At 56.1% G+C, this 19496-nt stretch overlaps 3 protein-coding genes across 4 annotated transcripts; 2 read left to right on the top strand and 1 right to left on the bottom strand.

The window, feature by feature from the left end:
* Positions 1–2730: 2730 nt before the first annotated feature.
* Positions 2731–7380, top strand: PLK3 (polo like kinase 3). Of its 2 annotated transcripts, none has more exons than XM_040977818.1 (15): positions 2731–2943; positions 3129–3236; positions 3333–3449; positions 3567–3696; positions 3789–3876; positions 4580–4675; positions 4760–4958; positions 5082–5208; positions 5317–5408; positions 5635–5728; positions 5883–5966; positions 6058–6220; positions 6334–6463; positions 6664–6777; positions 6873–7380. In XM_040977818.1, the coding sequence occupies exons 1-15, from the start codon at positions 2731–2733 to the stop codon at positions 7062–7064; spliced, it is 1947 nt and encodes a 648-aa protein (XP_040833752.1). In that variant the 3' UTR covers positions 7065–7380. The 2 variants fall into 2 exon arrangements, with proteins under 2 accessions (XP_040833752.1, XP_040833753.1); XM_040977819.1 differs by having other exon boundaries at positions 5317–5357.
* Positions 7381–7394: 14 nt separating this feature from the next.
* DYNLT4 (dynein light chain Tctex-type 4) lies at positions 7395–8054 on the bottom strand. The gene has a single exon (XM_040977820.1). It carries the CDS (start codon positions 8052–8054, stop codon positions 7395–7397), a length of 660 nt encoding a protein of 219 aa, XP_040833754.1.
* Positions 8055–10028: 1974 nt separating this feature from the next.
* BTBD19 (BTB domain containing 19) lies at positions 10029–14285 on the top strand. The gene is made up of 8 exons (XM_040977822.1): positions 10029–10114; positions 11874–12087; positions 12226–12279; positions 12579–12638; positions 13493–13561; positions 13648–13779; positions 13886–14011; positions 14151–14285. Exons 1-8 carry the CDS (start codon positions 10029–10031, stop codon positions 14283–14285), a joined length of 876 nt encoding a protein of 291 aa, XP_040833756.1.
* Positions 14286–19496: the final 5211 nt, after the last annotated feature.

Raw genomic sequence — 19496 nt, forward strand, 5'->3', positions numbered from 1 at the left:
GGACGGCCCAAAGCCTTGGGACCCTGCACCGATGTGGGAGACGCGGAAGAGGCTCCTGGCTCCTGGCTCCTGGCCTGGGATCAGTTCAGCTCTGGCTGTTACAGCCAATTTGGGGAAGGAGCCAGTAAATGGAAGATCTTTTTCTCTGTCTCTCCTTCTCTTCGTAAATCTGATCTGCCTTTCCAGTAAAAATAAATAAATCTTAAAAAAAAAAATTTCAGGCAGTGAGGGTGTGGCTCAGATCTGGGTGCAACTTGAACCTGGGTGTGAGGGGGAAGTAGAGCTGGCAGGAATGGTGACAGGAGTGGGCACCCAGCATTTGTTGACTTTGCTGTGCACTCTGTGTAAAGTTGGTCTTTCCTTCACTCTCCTGTTTACTTCCTTCATGGCACTTTTCACAACCTTCAATTACCCTGTTTAGGTACCTGCCTGTTGTCTGTTTCCATCTACTAGGATGTAAACTAAATGAGGGACAGATTCCATCCAGTTTCATCTGGGCGGGTGCCCTGGATAATCTCTGAGGAACCAGCAATATTAGTGACTGACCACATGGTCCTGAGAGAACAGAATAGAGGGCAATGCAACCAGCAGGAGCTACAGTCTTTGCACAAACACTCCGGAGGGATTACTACCCTGCCGGTCTCTGATCTTGGGAAGGCTGGGCTCTAAGCAGGGGCCTAAGACTCCAGAGGGCCCCAAGACAGTCATTCAGTTGCCTTTTGCTAGCATCTGAGATAACCCAGTTCTTACTCTTTATATTCTGGCCTGCTGCTTGCTGACCTGGTGGGTATTTTCAGGGGGAAGAGAATAGAAGACTCTGCAGGAACCAGTGATCCACCCCTCAAAAGCCATGTGGTACAGTGCGTTAAGCTGCTCCCTGGGATGTCAGAATCCCGCATAGGTGCTGGTTCAAGTTCAGGTTGCTCCAGTTGTAATTCAGCTTCCTGCTGGGTGCCTGGGAAGGTTGATAACAGCCCCAGTACTGGGGCCCCTTGCCATCACATGGGAGGCCTGGTGAGAGTTCTAGGTCTCTGGTAATTCAGGGACTGGACCTTTTGATGAAAGATCTCTCTTTCCATCTCTCCCTAACTCCACATTTCAAATAAATACAGCTTAAGAAAGAAAAAACAGAGTGAAGTGAGGTTGGTATTGTAGTTAAGCCAGTTCCTGGCACCTGGCTTTGATCTGGCCCACCTCTGGCTGTTGTGGCCACTTGTGGGGGGTGAATCAGCAAGCAGAGGATCTCTGTGTATCTCCCTGCTTATCAAATAAATAAGCATTGTTAGAAAAAAAAAAAGGCAGGGCCCACATGGGGGTCTAGCAGCTAAAGTCTTTACCTTGAAGGCATCAGGATCCCATATGGGCGCTGGTTCTATCCCGGTGGCCCCGCTTCCCATCCAGCTCCCTGTTTGCGGCCTGGGAAAGCAGTTGAGGACAGCCCAAAGCCTTGGGACCCTGACCCGGATGAAGCTGCTAGCTCCTGGGTTTGGATCTTTGGATCATCTCAGCTCCAGCCACTTGAGGAGTGAATCATTGGATGGAAGATCTTCCTCTCTGTTTCTCCTCCTCTCTATATATCTAACTTTCCAATAAAAAAATAAATCTTAAAAAAAAAATGGTAGGGCCCAGCGGCGTGGCCTAGCAGCTAAAGTCCTTGCCTTGAATGTGCCGGAATCCCATATGGGTGCCGGTTCTAATCCCAGCAGCTCCACTTCCCATCCAGCTCCCTGCTTGTGGCCTGGGAAAGCAGTAGAGGACAGCCAAAAGCTCTGGGACCCTGCACCTGTGTGGGATACCCGGAAGAAGTTCCTGGTTCCCTGGCTTCAGATCAGCATAGCATCGGCCGTTGCGCTCACTTGGGGAGTGAATCATCGGATGGAAGATCTTCCTCTCTGTCTCTCCTCCTCTCTGTATATCTGGCTTTCCAATAAATAAATAAATCTTAAAAAAAAAGGGGGGGGTATAAGTTAACCCCATACCCCTGGGGGCCCCTGAAGCTGGCCGGCTATTCTAGGATGCGTTATCCGGCTCGGTACTGCAGGGGGCAGCACTGACCTGGTCTGGCTGGTCTGAGCCAGGGCGCGGATCTCTTGGGACCGAAAAGTCGAACCCTGACACGCCCAGGCGAAAGCTGGAGCCTCCGCAGCCTCTCAGCCTGCTCCCTCCCCGGCTAGCCGGAAAGAAACCAGGAGCTCCGTCCGGCCTCTCACATGGGTGGGTGGGCAGGGATCAAGCTTTCCTAGGACACTAGCAGGGAGCTGAGAAGAGAAGTGGAACCGCCGGGACACGAACCAGCATGCCGGCGGCGGCTTTAGCCACCATGACGCCTAACCGCAGGCAACTATAGCAGGAAATTTTTTAAGTTGGTCATTTTGTGTAGTCCCTATCCACATGGATGCGCCATGGCCAGGGCGAGGTCCGCAGGAGACAGGCGACAGCAAACCCCTGCACCTCGTGGTTGACTGACATCGGCAGGAGGCGGGGCCTCGCGGCGCGGGAGGCGGGGCTTCGATGACGCCGGCCCGGTGAGGGGCGTGGCCTCGCGGTGACTCGCCGCCAGGAAGGGGCGGGGCTGTCGGTGACGCGCCGCCGGGGAGGAGACAGGCGTTCATTGATAAAAACGCTGGGCTCCCTGAGGCGCGAGCGCAGCGTAGCAAATCCAGGCAGCGCCACGCGCGGCCCGGGCCGAGCCCAGAGCCAGCCGGGCCCGCGCTGCGTCGCGCCGTCCGCATGGAGCCCGCAGCCACCGGCTTCCTGTCCCCGCGTCCTTGCCCGCGAGCCGCCGCCCCGCCCGCGCCCCCCGCCGGGCCCGGGCCGCCTCCGAGTGCCTCGCCCAGACCCGACCCCAACATGCTGGCCGGGCGACCAGCGCCAGACCCCGGGCGCCTCATCACCGACCCGAGCAGTGGCCGCACCTACTTCAAAGGCCGCTTGTTGGGCAAGGTGGGCCGGGGGGCTGCGGGCGGCGGGGAGGTGATGCGGGCGGCGTGTGGAGAAGGATCCGCCGATGGCTTTTCCGGCGTCGGGCGGGGTAGGGGCGCGTGACCCGACGCGCGCGGGGACGCGTGTGCGGGCCCGATCCGCCTTTCCCTGGAAGCGCCGGGACTGACGCCCCCCACTCCTCACAGGGGGGCTTCGCCCGCTGCTATGAAGCGACTGACACCGAGACCGGCAGCGCCTACGCGGTCAAAGTCATCCCGCAGAGTCGCGTCGCCAAGCCGCATCAGCGCGAGAAGGTGGGTCCCGAGCCGGACGGGTGGGTGGGGTCGCCTGGACGCCTGGGAGCCGTGGAAGGATGACAGCCTCGAGTCGCCCCTTTCCTTCTATTGCAGATTCTCAACGAGATTGAACTGCACCGAGACCTGGAGCACCGCCATATCGTGCGCTTCTCGCACCACTTTGAGGATGCCGACAACATCTACATTTTCCTGGAGCTTTGCAGTCGAAAGGTGAGGGGTGGTGATTCAGGCAGGGATGGGGGAGTGTGATGTGAAAGTATGTGGGGGACCCTGGGTGGAGGGAGGGCTTGGGGCGGCCTCGGAGGCTGAGGCAGTGGCTCTCTGCAGTCCCTGGCCCACATCTGGAAGGCACGGCACACCCTGTTGGAGCCTGAGGTGCGGTACTACCTACGGCAGATTCTTTCCGGCCTCAAGTACTTGCACCAGCGGGGCATCTTGCACCGGGACCTCAAGCTGGGTGAGACTCCTGGGCCAGAAGCCCGGCAAGGGTGGGGGGTGTGGGGAGGAAGCCCTGGAAGCCTCTGACACACCTCCTGTGTCCTCATCCAGGAAATTTCTTCATCACTGAGAACATGGAGCTGAAGGTGGGGGATTTCGGGCTGGCATCCCGGCTGGAGCCCCCGGAACAGAGAAAGAGGTAAGAGTCCACAGGGAGGGGTGGAAGAAGGGGTCATGGGTTGTGTGTGAGTGCAGGGGGCAGTCTGGCTTCCTGGGGCTGATGTGTGGGTAACACACTCAGGCGGAGTTGGTGGCCTCTGGGTCTAATCTTGGTGTGTCAGGATTTGCAGAGGTGGATGGCGGCCCTGTGTGGACTGGGGAAGGTGACAGGCAGTGTAGACGGGACGCGTGAGACAGACTGAGGGTGAGGGAACGGCAGAGGATGGTGTCCCGTGGCTAAGAAGGCAGCCTTGTGACTGGGTGTGCATGACACGCACAGCGCACAGCGTGTGAAGCCCATGAGTGTTCAGGGTTCCTGTGACAGCTGCTGTTGCTGTGTGTGGCACAGACCTTGGGAGGTGACAGCCTGGTGGCTGTCTGACATATGGGAGTGAGGGGAGGGGGAGGGAGCAGCAGGAGCCCCTCTGTGGGGGAAGGTGGAGGGCCAGGATGGGGTCAAACCTCCCACCCTCTTTCTCCAAAGCCGTGCGGCAGCTGGGCCAGAGAATGGGCGGAGCCTCAGCTGCCATCCCTGGGCATCTATTGTCCCAGGACAAGCAGGAGTTCTCTGGCCTTTGGTGACAGGCAGCTGCTTTGTCTGGGCTCCCAGCGGGGGGTGGGGAGGGAGAGCTGCTGGGCGGGGGCTGAGCCTCTCTCCCCTCCCCCTTCCTACCTTCTTGCAGGACCATCTGTGGCACCCCCAACTATGTGGCTCCGGAAGTCCTGCTGAGACAGGGCCATGGTCCTGAGGCAGATGTATGGTCCCTGGGCTGTGTCATGTGAGTGCCACGCTGGGACAGGTGCTGGGTCCAGGCCTGGGGGGTCACCCTTCCCCTCATGCCTTTCCCCTGCTCCTCCCCCAGGTACACGTTGCTCTGTGGGAGCCCACCCTTTGAGACAGCTGACCTGAAGGAGACCTACCGATGCATCAAGCAAGTCCACTACACGCTGCCTGCCAGCCTCTCACTGCCCGCCCGGCAGCTCCTGGCTGCCATCCTTCGTGCCTCACCCCGAGACCGCCCCTCTATTGACCAAATCCTGCGCCATGACTTCTTTACCAAGGTTTGTGGTTCCCCAGAGGGCGGCCATGTCCCTGCTGCATATTCCCATGGGATTCCATAGGGACGGGTACCAGCTTCCCTGGTACCCCTTTCCTCTTCATGTTCACCGTGCTCCTCCCCCCAGGGCTACACCCCCGACCGGCTCCCTGCCAGCAGTTGCGTGACAGTCCCAGACCTGACACCCCCCAATCCAGCTAGGAGTCTGTTTGCCAAAGTCACCAAGAGCCTCTTTGGCAGGAAGAAGAATAAGAGTGAGTTAGAGGTGGCAGTGGGGAGGGGTATGAGCGAGCAGGGATGGCAACCCTGTGGCTGGCAGGGCCATGGGGCGGGACACTGAGGGGCCGTCTCCTCACCCCTAGACAAGAACCGCAGCGAAGAGCGGGATGAAGTCTCCCGCCTGGTGAGCGGCCTTGTGCGCACATCCATTGGCCGGCAGGAAGCCATGCCTGAGGTGAGCTTTGCACGGTGCCACTGACTCACCCTCAGCCCCGCAGCCCACGGAAGCCTGGGATGAGAGAGGCTGGGGAGGCATCTGCCTCATGCTGGCCTAATTGGCTGGAACTCATTAGCCAGCTGGAGCTGACCTGGAGTGCCCTGGGAGCCGGGAGAGGGTTGGGCCTCCCAAGGATTTGGATTTGGGCACCCATCTCTTTCCCTTGCCCTACATGATCCTCCAGGCTCCCGCAGCTTCTGGCCCAGCTCGTGTCAGCCTGGTAGAGACAGCAGCTGAAGACAGCTCTCCCCGTGGGACACCGGCCAGCAGCGGTGATGGTGAGAGCTGCACTAGGGATTGCTGGGAGCTGAGGCCATCTCCCCACCCCCGGCACTCCCAAGGAAGGAGTGGGCGGGGAGGGGTGCGAGGTGGCCCGGGCCCTGGGGACAGCGGGGTGAGTACTGCCTAACTCCCAGGGCTTGTTCTCCACAGGCTTTGAAGAAGGTCTGACTGTGGCCACAGTGGTGGAGTCAGCCCTCTGTGCTCTGAGAAACTGTGTGGCCTTCATGCCCCCAGGTGAGGCTGGGTCTGGGACATGTGGATGGCCACGCGAGTGCTCGGGCTGTGAGGTCAGAAGCAGGTCCTGACCCCCCCCCCTCTATGACAGCTGAACAGAACCCAGCCCCTCTTGCCCAGCCGGAGCCTCTTGTGTGGGTCAGCAAGTGGGTGGACTACTCCAACAAGTTCGGCTTTGGCTATCAGCTGTCCAGCCGCCGCGTGGCCGTGCTCTTTAATGATGGCACCCACATGGCTTTGTCGGCCAACAGGAAGTAAGCACCGCTGTGGGGATGGGGGGGCGGGGCTGCTGGGAGGGGAGGCAGTGGCGGCACACAGGTACAGGGCCCTCCCTCCCACAACCTGATCTCCGCCTCTCCACTTCCAGGACTGTGCACTACAACCCCACTAGCACCAAGCACTTCTCCTTCTCGGTGGGGGCCGTGCCTCGGGCCCTGCAGCCTCAGCTGGGTGTCCTGCAGTATTTCACCTCTTACATGGAACAACACCTCATGAAGGTGCATGGGCTGGAGGCTGGGTCCCATCGAGACTGACACTCCTTTCCCCTTTGATGGTGGTCGGTGGTGCTGTGGCACGGGCTGGGGGTGGGGACACACGACGGCTCCAAGCTAGAGGCTGAACTCTCCTGGAAGAGACATTGGTGGGGAAGGGGCCTGATGTCGGTCAGCCCTGTGACCTGCCCTGCCACTGCTCTCAGGGGGGAGATCTGCCCAGCGTGGAAGAAGTGGAAACGCCTGCCCCACCACTGCTATTGCAGTGGGTCAAGACCGATCAGGCTCTGCTCATGCTCTTTAGTGACGGCACTGTCCAGGTAAGAGCCCAACCTGTTCTCGGGGCGGGGAGAAGGGCTTAGGAAGCCTGCAACCCCCGGGGTGCTGATCAGTGCTCCTTCTCTCCTGTGCACAGGTGAACTTCTATGGGGACCACACCAAGCTCATCCTCAGCGGCTGGGAGCCCCTACTCATCACCTTTGTAGCCCGGAATCGCAGTGCCTGCACTTACCTCGCCTCCCACCTCCGGCAGCTGGGCTGCTCCCCCGACCTGCGGCAGCGACTCCGCTATGCCCTGCGCCTGCTCAGGGACCGCAGCCCGGCCTAGTTCCCCGGAGCTAAGCCAGCAAGCTGGAGGCCTGCACTGTGGCCCTCCCTGTCTCTTTGGTGCCTCCTTTTGCAGGGGCGGGAGGGAAGGAGAGGCTCTAGGTGGAATCCTTCAGGGAATCGGGGACCAGCTTTACTGGAGTTGGAGACCCTGCTTGTTGCCACGGTCTCCCTCCTCCCTCCAAAAGCCTGAGCCGAAGCCTCCAGCTAGGGGGTGTTACTTATGGACCACTTTTATTTATTGACACTTATTTATTGGGATGTGAGCCCCAGGAGGGCCCCTCCTGGGACAATAAACCTTTTTTTTTTTTGCATAACTTTGGAGGCCTGTTCACTCGCAGTAGAGCCCGTGGACAATGGCCACGGCAAAGAGTGAAGCATTGGTGAAGGTGGTGGAGGCCAGGCCATCGCAGGCTGCATCCCAGAGCGTGCGGCTGACCACATGCACGCCCTGGCCCGTGCGCGGCCCCAGCACCACGCTGCACACTAGCTTGTAGCGGGGCGGGCTGAGCTCGCGCAGGCGCACATGCACCTGCTCACAGAGTTCCCTTGTCAGTTGCCCAGCCTCAGCGAAGGAGTAGCAGGTGTCTTGCAGCCTCGCTGCCAGCACCTCCTCCAGGGCCTGCTGTGCCCGCACAACCTCCCAACGCTCCCCGGGTGCCGGCTCCATGCGGTATGAAGGTGCCACACGCCGAATGGGGGCCAGAGACCACCCGGATAAGTTAAACCGTGAGCCCAGAGCAGGCATTGGGCCAAGGGATGGTCTCCGGCCTCCAGGACCTGCGCCTGGCCCAACCAGCGAGCTGCGGCGTGAGAAGGATGTGGCTAGGCCCAGCACTGAGCCCCGGCGGGAAGCTGTGCCGAGACCTGTGGGTCCGGCCTCATCGATGCTGGGCAGGCCGCCCCGGGGCTTCACTGGTATGAGTTTTGGCCCAGCGTCTTTGGCGGTCTCCTCCTCCTGGCGTCCACTGGGCAGAGGCTTGCCAGCCATGGATCTGCAGGCTGGAGAACTCGAGCTGAGGGTGGCCGTCACTGGTGGTCTTTCTCCACCACCCAGCCTTTGGCAGCGATGGCAAGGGCTTCTGTCCTTTCCTCTTCTTAACTGTGTTTTTAGAGCAAGTGGAACACACAGAGCTGGGCTGCGCAGCTTCCTAGGGCTTAGTGTGTTAATGGCTAGTAGGGATATGAGCCAGGGAAGGTACACTGCTGACTCTGAGCCTGAGCCAGCCCCTGCCACCAGCAGCCACACTGTCCCTTGGACGCTATGGAGGCCAGTGGAAGAAGGGGAGATGGAGCTGGCTTCTGACTGAGCTGGAATAGGAAACAGTTCCTCTGACCCCTAAAAAGGAGGCATGGACAGACCCAATTATTTGCACCCACAGCTCCTTCCACCCCCAGAGGCACTGGGTGCAGTCACCTTTGACCCCTACCTGTGCTGAGCTCCAACTAGCAATGGTGGCTGGAGGCAGGTGATTAGGAAGCGCCTTCCACCTGCTGCTTTGGATCTCGCCTCTCCAGAATCTGTTCTGGGATCATTGCCCTTTTCTCCCGAAACTCCCGCGGGCATCTGAGTCACCTGCAGCCTTTGGCCTCCAAGCCCTCTCCTGGTCTGATCAGCAGGTGGAAGGAGAAGGCGTGTGTTGTGGAGTTGCCATGGGTTGCTAGGCCACGCGCTCCTCCCACCCCCTGCTCTTCCCTCCAGCCCTGCTGTGGCGTCACTTGCTGAGCGTGGTGTGGCCCTGAGTCATGGGTAGAAGGGAGCTGTGTGGGTTGGGAGCACAGGCTACTCCTCCATGGACAACTGGAGGCCCTGGGCCCAGAGGTGTCTTCCTGCCGCAGAGCTCTCAAACGAGCGGTCATCTCCCATGAAATGGCTGGGAGTCCTGCCCCACTGGTGAACAAGAAACAGGAGACCTGGGATATGGGAAAACCTGGAGGTTGCGAGGGCAGCTGCTGGAATCCAGGCTCCAGGCCCACAGGAAGGAGTGCGTCATGGCTCTATCTTCTCCCCATCAGCCCTGAGGACAGTGGGGACAAACATTTCCGCTCCAGGCGCAGAGCTGGGGTGGGGCTGGATGACTTCCTCACTTCTGGGCTGGTGCGGGGGAGGGGAGGCCTATGGGCTCAGCTGGTCCGAGCCAAGCCTGACGCAATCCTGACTCTCCTGACTCGACGGTGACCCAAGGTCAGTCTCCTGACCCTTGCTGACCCAAGTGCCCTGAGGCTTGTCTCCAGCTGGCCACGCTTCCTGTGGGGCCCAGTGCTTCCAGGACTCCTCCCCACCCCCCAGCAGCAGGTACATTTCAGGGATGCCAGGGGCTATGATGCCTGTGTCAGAGCTGACACCTCCTCACCTGACCCAGCACGGGGAGGAACTGGGCCGGCTGTCCCAGGAAAGCCAAATCTGCATCCTGAAAACCACCCACGGGGATGAGGATTTTCCCAGCCGAGTGGGGTTTCCCAGGCCTAGCCAATCAGATTCAGACGCAGTGTGCCTGAGGGGGGGTGAGGAACAAGAGGGCAGGTGGCCCGGCCCCAGGCAGGACCCTGGGCAGATGCCTGAAGCAGACCAGTTTTCCCTGTGCCTGTGGGGAGGGGGGCGGAGCCTCCTGCTGGGCCTGGCTCCAGTTTCCATGGAAATCACAGGCTTCCCACCCTGTGGCTGCCTGGGCAAGTTCCCAGCCTGGGCCTCAGCTGCTGCTAATCTCCTTCCCAGACCACAAGCTGCTCTATCCTGCGCCTCTCTGGACCATTCTCAGGGTCTGTCTCTCTCCCTGAGCCTCTGGCCTCCCTCCATAGGCCTCTATGCCTACTTGAGGAGCCTGGGCCTCTTGCATTCTGTCCCTCAACTTTAGCCTCCTGACCAATAGGCTCCTTCCCTTTCTACTCTGGCGTTTCTTGGCTCCTCTGCTGCTGAAGGGCCTGGTGGAGGGTGCAGCCAGCTGCTTTCTGTTCTATCCCGCCCATGGAGACCCCAGGACTGGTTGTTCGTGGGCAGGCTGCGCCCTTCTGCGCAGCACTCCGCAGCCTCATCAACAACCCCCAATACAGGTGAGGGCTGGGGAGGGGAGACGGCTGAGCACAGGCCAGGGTCCGCCTTCTCTGGAACCCCGGTATCTGGTACAGCGGGGAAAAGAGCCCCCTGAGAGCAGGGGTGTAACTCAGTTCACACCACCCCCGCCCCTTTCCCATAAACCGCAGCTTGGTGTGGGGGCTTCCCTCCCGGAGGAGGCCGGAGAACATATGACTGTGTTCTGGAAACTGGGGGATTCACAAGAGAAAACAGAGTTCAAGGAGGCTGAGCCCGCGTCCCAGGCAGGAAGTAGCTCAAAGCTGCTGCGGACTGCTCACTGCTTCTTGCCTGGTTTCTGGCAGCAGGGACCTAGAACGCAGCTTCCTGTCATCAGTGTCTCCAGTCTGGGCTCTTGCCCGTGGCTTGGGGATTCCCACGACTGCCGCTTTAGGACACTTGGAGGGTTGGGGGTTGTCACAGCCTGGCCCCAGTGGTGGGAAGTCCAGGTTTTGGAGCTGGAATTTGGGAGCTTCCTAGCTATCTACCCTCCTCCCCAGCCTTGTTCAGAGGCCCAGAGGCTGGGGCCGGAAGTGATCAGGAAGATGGAAAATGTGGTCTGGCCTCAGGATGGTGCATCACTGCTCTGCGAGTGTGTGTGTGTGTGTGTGTGTGTGTGTGTGTGTGTGTGCAGTGCTCCACATCCACCCTCCAGCCTGGAGGAGGACTGAAAAAGAAAAAGAAAAAAAAAAAAGCTGAGTTTGCAGCAGGGGGGCAGAGCACGAAGGAGTAGGAGGGATTCATCTTGGCGGCGTCAGCCCAGGGGCCTCCCCATTGGTCAAGCCCAGCCACATGCCCTAAGATCCAGGATGTGGGAGGACTGTCCCATCTCATGGGTGAGACAAGTGCAATTCAGACAGCCCCTTGCCTGAGGGACCACAAGATGGAGCTGGCACCAGAACTTGAGCCCATGTATCTGCACCTTCTTCTCCTTTTTATTTTTTTTTCAAAGATTTATTTGTTTTCATTGGAAATATTTACAGAGAGGGGCCTGGCATGGTGGCCTCGCAGCTAAAGTCCTCAGCTTGAACATGCCGGGATCCCATATGGGCGCCGTTTCTAATGTCTGCTTCTCATCCAACTCCCTGCCTGTGGTCTGGGAAAGCAGTCGAGGACAGCCCAAAGCCTTGGGACCATGCACCTGCTTAGGAGACCAGGAGGAAGCTCCTGGCTCCTGGCTTTGGATCAGCGCAGCACTGGCTGTTGTGCTCACTTGGGGAATGAATCATTGGACGGAAGATCTTCCTCTCTGTCTCTCCTGCTCTCTGCATATCTGCTTTTTCAATAAAAACAAATAAAAAATTTTTAATAAAGATTTACAGAGAGAAGGAGAGACAGAAATCTTGTATCTGCTGATTCACTTCCCAAAATGGAGCTGAGCTGATTTGAAACTGAAGCCAGGAGCCCAGAGCTTCTTCCCAGTCTCCCATGTGGGTGCAGGGTCCCAAGGCTTTAGGCCATCCTCGACTGCTTTCCCAGGCCACAGCAGGGAGTTCAAAAGGAAATACAGCAGCCAAGATATGAACCAACACCCACATGGGATCCTGGTGCAAGGCGAGGACTTTAACCACTAGGCTATCACCTCAGGCCCATGTCTGGACCTTCTGTGGGAGAGACTGAGCCAGTGTCCCACCGAGGAGAGAAGGAAAGCAAAGCCCAGGGTCAGCCAGGGTCAAGCCTGAGTGGTGCGCTCGCGTCTGGTCTCCTTCCTCCCTGGTTCTCTGCTTCTCTCTCCCGTAGCGATGTGTGCTTTGTGGTTGGCCAAGAGCGGCAGGAGATATTTGCCCACCGATGCCTGCTGGCCTGCAGATGCAACTTCTTCCAGCGACTCCTGGGAATGGACCCAGGGCCCAGGGTGCCTGGGCCGGTGGTGCTGAACACAGTGCCAGCAGATGCCTTTCTGGCAGTGCTGGAGTTCCTGTACACCAACAGTGTCCAACTGCAGCGCCACTCCGTGAGCCCGTGGTGCAGGAGCCCTGAGTGGGAGAGGCTGCAGGGGTGTGGGGTGAGGGGCGGGGAGGGGCCTATCGCATTCTGGGCCAAGGAGTGTGGGAAACTACCTTTTGCTTGCCCAACCCTGACACGGTTGCAGGTGCTGGAGGTGCTGACAGCAGCTGTGGAGTACGAGCTGGAGGAACTGCGGGAGGTAGGCTCTTGTGTCAGGCTCTGGTCTGGTTTCCCTGGGCCTGTCACCGGTTCAGTTCACACATACTCCAGCCTGGAGAGCAGTGTGTGCCCACCCAAACAGAGGAATGCCAAGTCTCCCCTGGCTATTTCCTGCCTCCTCCAGCTTGGGTGGGCCTGGGGCTGCTCTGGCCTTGGGTAACTGCTCCAAAGCCTGCTCGCTGCTTCTGGGATGGAACTGGGATTCTCCTGGCGGGGACACCTCTGCACGCTGCCCCCCTGCACGCTGTCCCCCCCTTGCCCTTTCCTTCCTGTTCCCAGCTATGCCTGGAGTTCGTGATGAAGGTGCTGGATGTGGAGCTGGTTTGTGAGGCTCTACAGGTGGGTGTTGTCAGACAGATCTGGCTCTCAGGTGCCAGGAGCCTGAGTGGCCCCGTGTGTGTGGCCTGGGAAAACCTGCATACACTTGGGGGTCTGGGGACAGGGACAGACACAGGGGAATTCTGAGGATGATTTGGGAATCAGTTCTGCCCACAAGATCTGTGAATACCTGTGAATACGCCGATCTGTGGACATCAGTGTGGTCAGGGACAGGAAGCGTCTGCTGGCCTGTTTTTAGGGCTGACGGATATTCTCAACTGGGATTTTAAAGATTTATTTATTTTTATTGGAAAGGTGAATATACAGAGAGGAGGAGAGAAAGAGAGGAAGGTCTTCATCCAATGGTTTACTCCCCAAGTGGCCACAATGGCTGGAGCTGAGCCAATCCGAAGCCAGGAGCCAGGAGCTTCCTCCGGGTCTCCCATGCAGGTGCAAGGACCTAAAACTTTGGGCTGTCCTCGACTGCTTTCTCAGGCCACAGGCAGGGAGCTGGATGGGAAGCGGGGCTGCCAGAACTAAAACCAGCGCCCATGTTGGATACCAGCGTGCTCAAGGCGAGGACCCTAACCGCTACGCTATCATGCTGGGCCCAAGGTGTGGAGTTTAGAAGCCAAGTTTAGCCCAGGGTGGGTTTGAAAGACCTAACATGATGTTCCTGTAGCACCTGCTTGCATTGTATATGCAAATGGACGTGGCCCTGGACACTGACTGGGTGTAGCTTGCTGGCATGCCATGGGACCTGTCAGTCTCTCCAGCTAAAGCTAGGGTCAGTTTTGCAGTGGTGGTTCTCAGGGTAGAGGGCTGGACTTGGTGGCCTCTCTTCTCTAGCCAGTCTTCCTTCACTCTGCTCCCAGGTGGCTGTAACCTTTGGCCTTGTGCCCCTGCAAGAGCATTGCATAGCCTTTATAGAGGCTCACAGTCAGGTACAATGTCCCCTGTAGTCCCATCTGCATGCACCCTACCCCCACCCCAGCCATGGTTTCACTCCTGCTGACTCGGGATGCCCTAGGAAGCCTTGAGGACTCGTGGCTTCCTGGAGCTGTCTGCGGCAGCGCTGCTGCCCCTGCTGCGCAGTGACAAGCTGGGCGTGGATGAGGCCGAGTTGATCCAGGCTGCCAGGAGCTGGGCGCGAGTGGGAGCGGTGAGTACGGGCCTGGGGGAGTTCCTGGGTATCAGGAACTTGGCACCAGGGTGTCGATGGGAAAGATGCTTCTGTGCCTGGGGCAGTGCTCAGGGTTCATTTGCAGGCGGTGCTGGAGCGGCCTGTGGTGGAGGTGGCAGCTCCCGTGGTACCAGAGCTGAGACTGGCCTTGTTGGCCCCAGCGGAGTTGAGCGCTTTAGAGGAGCAGAACCGGCGGGAGCCGCTCTTTCCGGTGTGGATATGAGGGAGTTTTGGGGGCAAACCTGGCCTAAAACTTTCAGCAGCGTGGGAACTAGGTGTGGGGCGGGGCGCATTCCGGTCCAAGGTCTTCTGGAGAAAAGATCTCCGCGGTGACCAGCTTTCCCTGGCAGGTGGAGCAGATCGTGGAGGCATGGAAATGCCACGCTCTGAGGAGAGGAGACACAGCCCCAGGCGCTCCGTGCCGCCGCCGGAGGGGCACCTTGCCTCGGGAGCATCACCGATTTCTGGATCTGCCCTTCAAGTGACTCACGGCTACGATTCTGACAACTCCTAGGTCTGCGCTGCTGGACCTGTCCCGATAGGCTTGGAACTCAGAGCGTCCGTCCCTAGCACGCCAGGCGCGCAGCACGCAGGCAGGGCAGTTGTCGGTCTGGGGCCACGCCTTAGGCTGGTGCAGCAGGGGACGGTCAGGGACAAGTTTGGGCTGCCCCTTCTTGCAGGGCGGGGGGGCCAGGCCCGAAGGAGAAACTTTCCTTTGTGCCACGCCCTCGCCCGCCACCCAGTGTTTGGGCTGGCTTGTGCACTGGTCTCCTCTGGTGACTCTCAGGTAGTTTGAGTCTGAAGTTCCCTCCTCTTTCCCTTTACCCCACAGACGCATGACGCTCAGGGTAAATGAGGCAGACTTACTTTTCCCGTCTGCCCCCGTCGTGCTTCTAGTTTCCGTGCGCGTCCACACCAGAAACCCGGGCCTCATCCTTGCGTCAGCTCTTTCTCACACCTCCCTTGGGTTACTTTGTATTACCAGCAACCTTCCAGTATGGTCCAGCACGCAGCCTCTCCCCTCTTTGTCCTCCTCATTCCTACCCCCACCTTGCAGCCACACCCTTGTAGTTTGACCTGCAGGTTCCTCAGTGTCCCCTTGACTCTCCAGGGCAAAATACAAGTCTATTTCACTTTCAGACACTCAACCCTAATCGTTGCATAAATTCTTTTCCCTCTGAGGATCTGTCGGGTTGTTGGTGATTGAAAACTGCTCTCAGTCATCTTGCTTTTCTGAGAATCTAGATCTCCTTGGGGAAAACCCCTGGGGCCTGATTTGGTGTTTTTTTTTTTTTCCCCCTAAATTCCTTGCCAAATTATCAGTGCTCTGTAAATGTCAAGTGGGGACTTTATTTGCTTACTTAAAAGTCCCTCAAAAGTCTTCAAGGAGTTGTCCAGACAGCATCCATCTAAAGTAAGGGATGACCCAGTGCAGTAACCAAGCAGCTAAAGTCCTCCCCTTGAACTCGCTGGGATCCCATATGGGCGCCAGGTGGCCCCTCTTGCCACCCAGCTCCCTGCTTGTGGTCTGGGAAAGCAGTCGAGGGCGTCCCAAAGCCTTGGGACCCTGCACCCACGAGGGAGACCCAGAAGAGGTTCCTGGCTCCTGGCTTCAGATCAGCGCAGTTCTGGCCATTGCGGTCGCTTCAGAAGTAAATCATCAGACAAAAGACCTTCCTCTCTGTCTCTCTTCCTCTCTGAATATATAACTTTCCAATAAAAACTTAAAAATAAAATAAAATGAGGGGCAACTTCCTATTTAGAAGAAAATAAATGACTCAATTGGCTAATCCTCTACCTCAAAGTGCTGGCATTCCATAAGGGTGCTGGTGTCTGTCTCAGCTGTTCCACTTCCCATCCAGCTCCCTGCTTGTGGCCTGGGAAAGCAGTCAAGGACGGCCCAAAGCCTTGGGACCCTGCACCCGTGTGGGAGACCCGAGAGAAGTTCTTGGATTCTGGCTTTGGATCGGCACAGTTCTGACCATTATAGCCGCTTGGGGAGTGAACAAGTAGATGGAAGATCTTTCTCTTTGTCTCTCCTCTCCACAAATCTCTTTCCAATAAAGCTAAATAAATCTTTTCTTAAAAAAATAAAAAGAATAAAATTATGTTAGATTTCTGACTCAGGATTTTATACAAAAATAAGTCACTCACAGATTAGAAATAGTAACTTGACATTCTTTCACAGGACCAAAAATGTAGTCACCTGTACCTCTCAAGGCTACATTGCTTGCATAGTGAAAATAGAATGCATACCCAGTAGTAAAGGACTGGATAAACTCATCATATGTTCCTATGAAATGGAAAAAGATCAGTTGGAGTCATGGTGTAATGGGTAAGATGCCATTGGTGATACAGGCATCCGTATCAAATTTCTGGTTCAAATCCTTGATGCTCTGCTTCCCATCCAGTTTCCTGATAATGTGCCTGGAATGGTGGTCCGAGCACTTGGGACCCTGCTACTCATGAAGGAGATCAAGATGGAATTTCTGGCTCCAGGCTTTGGCCTGGCCTGGTCCCAACCTCTCGGGGAATCAATCAATGGATGAAAGACCTGTATCTCAGTCTCTGCTCCCTCACTCTATCTTTCAAATAAAGAAGTCATATCCATAGTTATGATTTCCATGACTTTTAAAAAATAAATTTAATGGGCCCAGTACAGTAGCATAGTAGTTAAAGTCAATACAAATATAAGTGTTTAAAACATAATAATAAGGGCCCGGCACCATGACCTAACAGCTAAAGTCCTTGCCTTAAATGCGCCAGGATCCCATATGGATGCCAGTTCTAATCCTGGAGGCTCTGGTTCCCATTCAGCTCCCTGATTGGGGCCTGGGAAAGCAGTCGAAGATGGCCCAAGGCCTTGGGACCCTTGTGGGAGACCAGAAGAGGTTCCTGGTTCCTGGCTTCAGATTGGCTCAGCTCCAGCCATTGCAGCCACTTGGGGAGTGAACCATCAGATGGAAGATCTTCCTCTCTGTCTTTCCTCTCTGTATATCTGACTTTGCAATAAAAATAAATATTTAGGGCCCGGCGCGGTGGCGCAAGTGGTTAAAGGTCCTCCTCGCCTTGCACGCTCCGGTCCCATATGGGTGCCGGTTCTAATCCCGGCAGCCCCGCTTCCCTTCCAGCTCCCTGCCTGTGACCTGGGAAGGCAGTCGAGGACGGCCCAAAGCTTTGGGAACCTGCACCCGTGTGGGAGACCCAGAAGAGGCTCTGGCTTCGGATCAGCATAGTATCGGCCCGTTGCGCTCACTTGGGGAGTGAATCATCGGATGGAAGATCTTCCTCTCTGTCTCTCCTCTGTGTATATCCGCCTTTCCAATGAAAAAATAATAAAAATAAATCTTTTTAAAAAATAAATAAATGTTTAATAATAATAATAAATTTATTGTTATTTGAAAGGCAGATTTACAGTGGCTGCAACAGCAGTAGCTAAGAAAATCCAAAGCCAGGTGTTTGGAGCTTCTTCTGGACCTTCCATGTGGGTGCAGGTCCCAAGGTTTTGGGCCTTCCTCGACTGCTTTCCCAGGCCACAAGCAGGGAGCTGAATGGGAAGTGATGCAACCAGGACATGAATCGGCGCCCACATGGGGTCCCAGTGCTTGCAAGGGGATTTAGCCACTAAGCCATTGCACCAGGCCTAGGGCTGACACTTACAATCTTGATAGATTTTACCCTGGGCAGGTAGAAGGAAATGTAAGAAGGTCAGACTGGATCTTATCAAATGCTCAAATGCAAAGGGGCATGAAATGCAAGAAAAGGACCTTCCCCATCACTGTTCTGGTCTGGGAAAGCAGCAGGACATGGCTTAAGTGCCTGGGCCCCTGCCTCACACGCGGGAGATCCGAAAGAAGCTCCTAGCCTTGGCCTGGTCTAGCCCTGGTCATCGCAGCAGCTATGAAGTGAGCCGGCAGACAGAAGCTCTATCTCTCCTTCTGACTTTTAAATAAACAAATGTTTGGTTGGGTGGAGCAGAAGGGCCTCCAAAATGACCTTCTCAAGCAGACATTTCCCTCCAGAAATGTTTGGAATGTGCTGCCAGGGCCACCCTGACTTTGTAGGTCAACATCTACCATGATGAGTACCCTGCACTACACGGCACACACATGCGCAGAGCATGGAGCTTCTGCCTTCTCCCATCCCCTGTGCACAACATGTGTAAGAGCTCAATGCTGCATATCCTAGAGGGCCGTTTCCTCATGCAGTTTGTGGACGTGGATTCAGACCGTTTCCAGCCGGGGAGCTGTCTGTCAAGACTCCCCTAGCAAACTTTTTGCTTGAACCAAGAGCCGCCTCTCTGCCTGTAGTCTCAGTCTCTCTGTCTCTTTCTCAAGTCTTCGGATCAACTCATTTCTAGCCATTTTGACCATTTGGGGAATGAATCAACAGATGGAAGATTTCTGTCTTTCCTTGTCTCTGTAAATCTGACTTTCCAATAAAAATAAATAAATCGGGCCCGGTGTAGTACCCTAGCAGCTAAAGTCCTCACCTTGAAGGCGCTGGGATCCCATATGGGTACCAGTTCTAATCCCGACAGCCCTGCTTCTCATCCAACTCCCTGCTTGTGGCCTGGGAAAGCAGTTGAGAACAGCTCAAAGCCTTGGGACCCTGCAGAAGTGTGGGAGACCCAGAAGAGGCTATGGGCTCCTTGCTTTGGATCAGAGCAGTTCCAGCCGTTGCAGCAACTTGGGGAGTCAATCAATGGATGGAAGATTTTCCTGTCTGTCACGCCCCCTCTCTGTATATCTGACTTCCAATATAAATAAAGTAAATCTTTAATAAATAAATTGGTAAATAAATCTTACAAAAAAGCCTAGCTCCATCCTTTAGTAATTTTGTTTTAAAGATTTATTTATTTCAAAGGCAGACTTATAGAGAAGACAGTCAAATCTTCCATCCACTGGTTTACTCCCCAAATGGCTGGCACTGGTTAGAGATAAGCTGATCTTAAGCCAGGATCTAGGAGCTATATCTGGATCTCCTACACAGATGTAGGGACCCAAGGGCTCAGGCCATCCTTCCTTGCTTTTACTGGGCCACAGTCAAGAAGCTGGATTGGAAATCTAGCAGCTGGGACATGAACCAGTGACCATACCAGCGCCTGTAGGTGGAGGATTAGCCTGTTGAGCCATCCCACTAGCCTCTAGTGAAGCCACTTAAACTTTCTATGCCTTACTTCTCTTTAAAATTAATTTTTCATTATTATTTTTCTTATTTCCCTTGCTTATAAAATGGAAAGAACAGAACATGCTTAGTAGAAAGATGAAATTCAGCAGTTCTGTGAAGTACATACACGAGGCACAGGCATGGAGCCTCTCAGATTTCCTTCACCTATAGGCATCAGCATCCCACTGACATGCCAGTTTGTGTCCCAGCTGCTCCATTTCAGATCCCACTTCCGGCCTGTGGTCTGGGAATGCAGAGGGAGGGTCGCTCTTGGGCCCCAATACCTGCATGGGAAACCCAGAAGCGCCAGGATCCTAATCTCCAGTTCTCGGACCATTGTGGCCATTCGGAGAGTAAACCAGTGAACGGAAGAACTTGTCTCCTTTCTATAAATTGTGCATTTCAAATTAAAAAAATATTAAAGCTATATGGTAGGAGTGGAACTGATACTCTACAGGATCCCCTACAGATATCGGAAGAGTCTGTGTAAAGAGTGAAGCATGTAATTGTGCATATTTCAAAACAAT

This window comes from Ochotona curzoniae, unplaced genomic scaffold (assembly GCF_017591425.1).
Source record: "Ochotona curzoniae isolate NIBS_2020 unplaced genomic scaffold, NIBS_Ocur_1.0 contig_2855, whole genome shotgun sequence".
NCBI lineage: Eukaryota > Metazoa > Chordata > Mammalia > Lagomorpha > Ochotonidae > Ochotona > Ochotona curzoniae.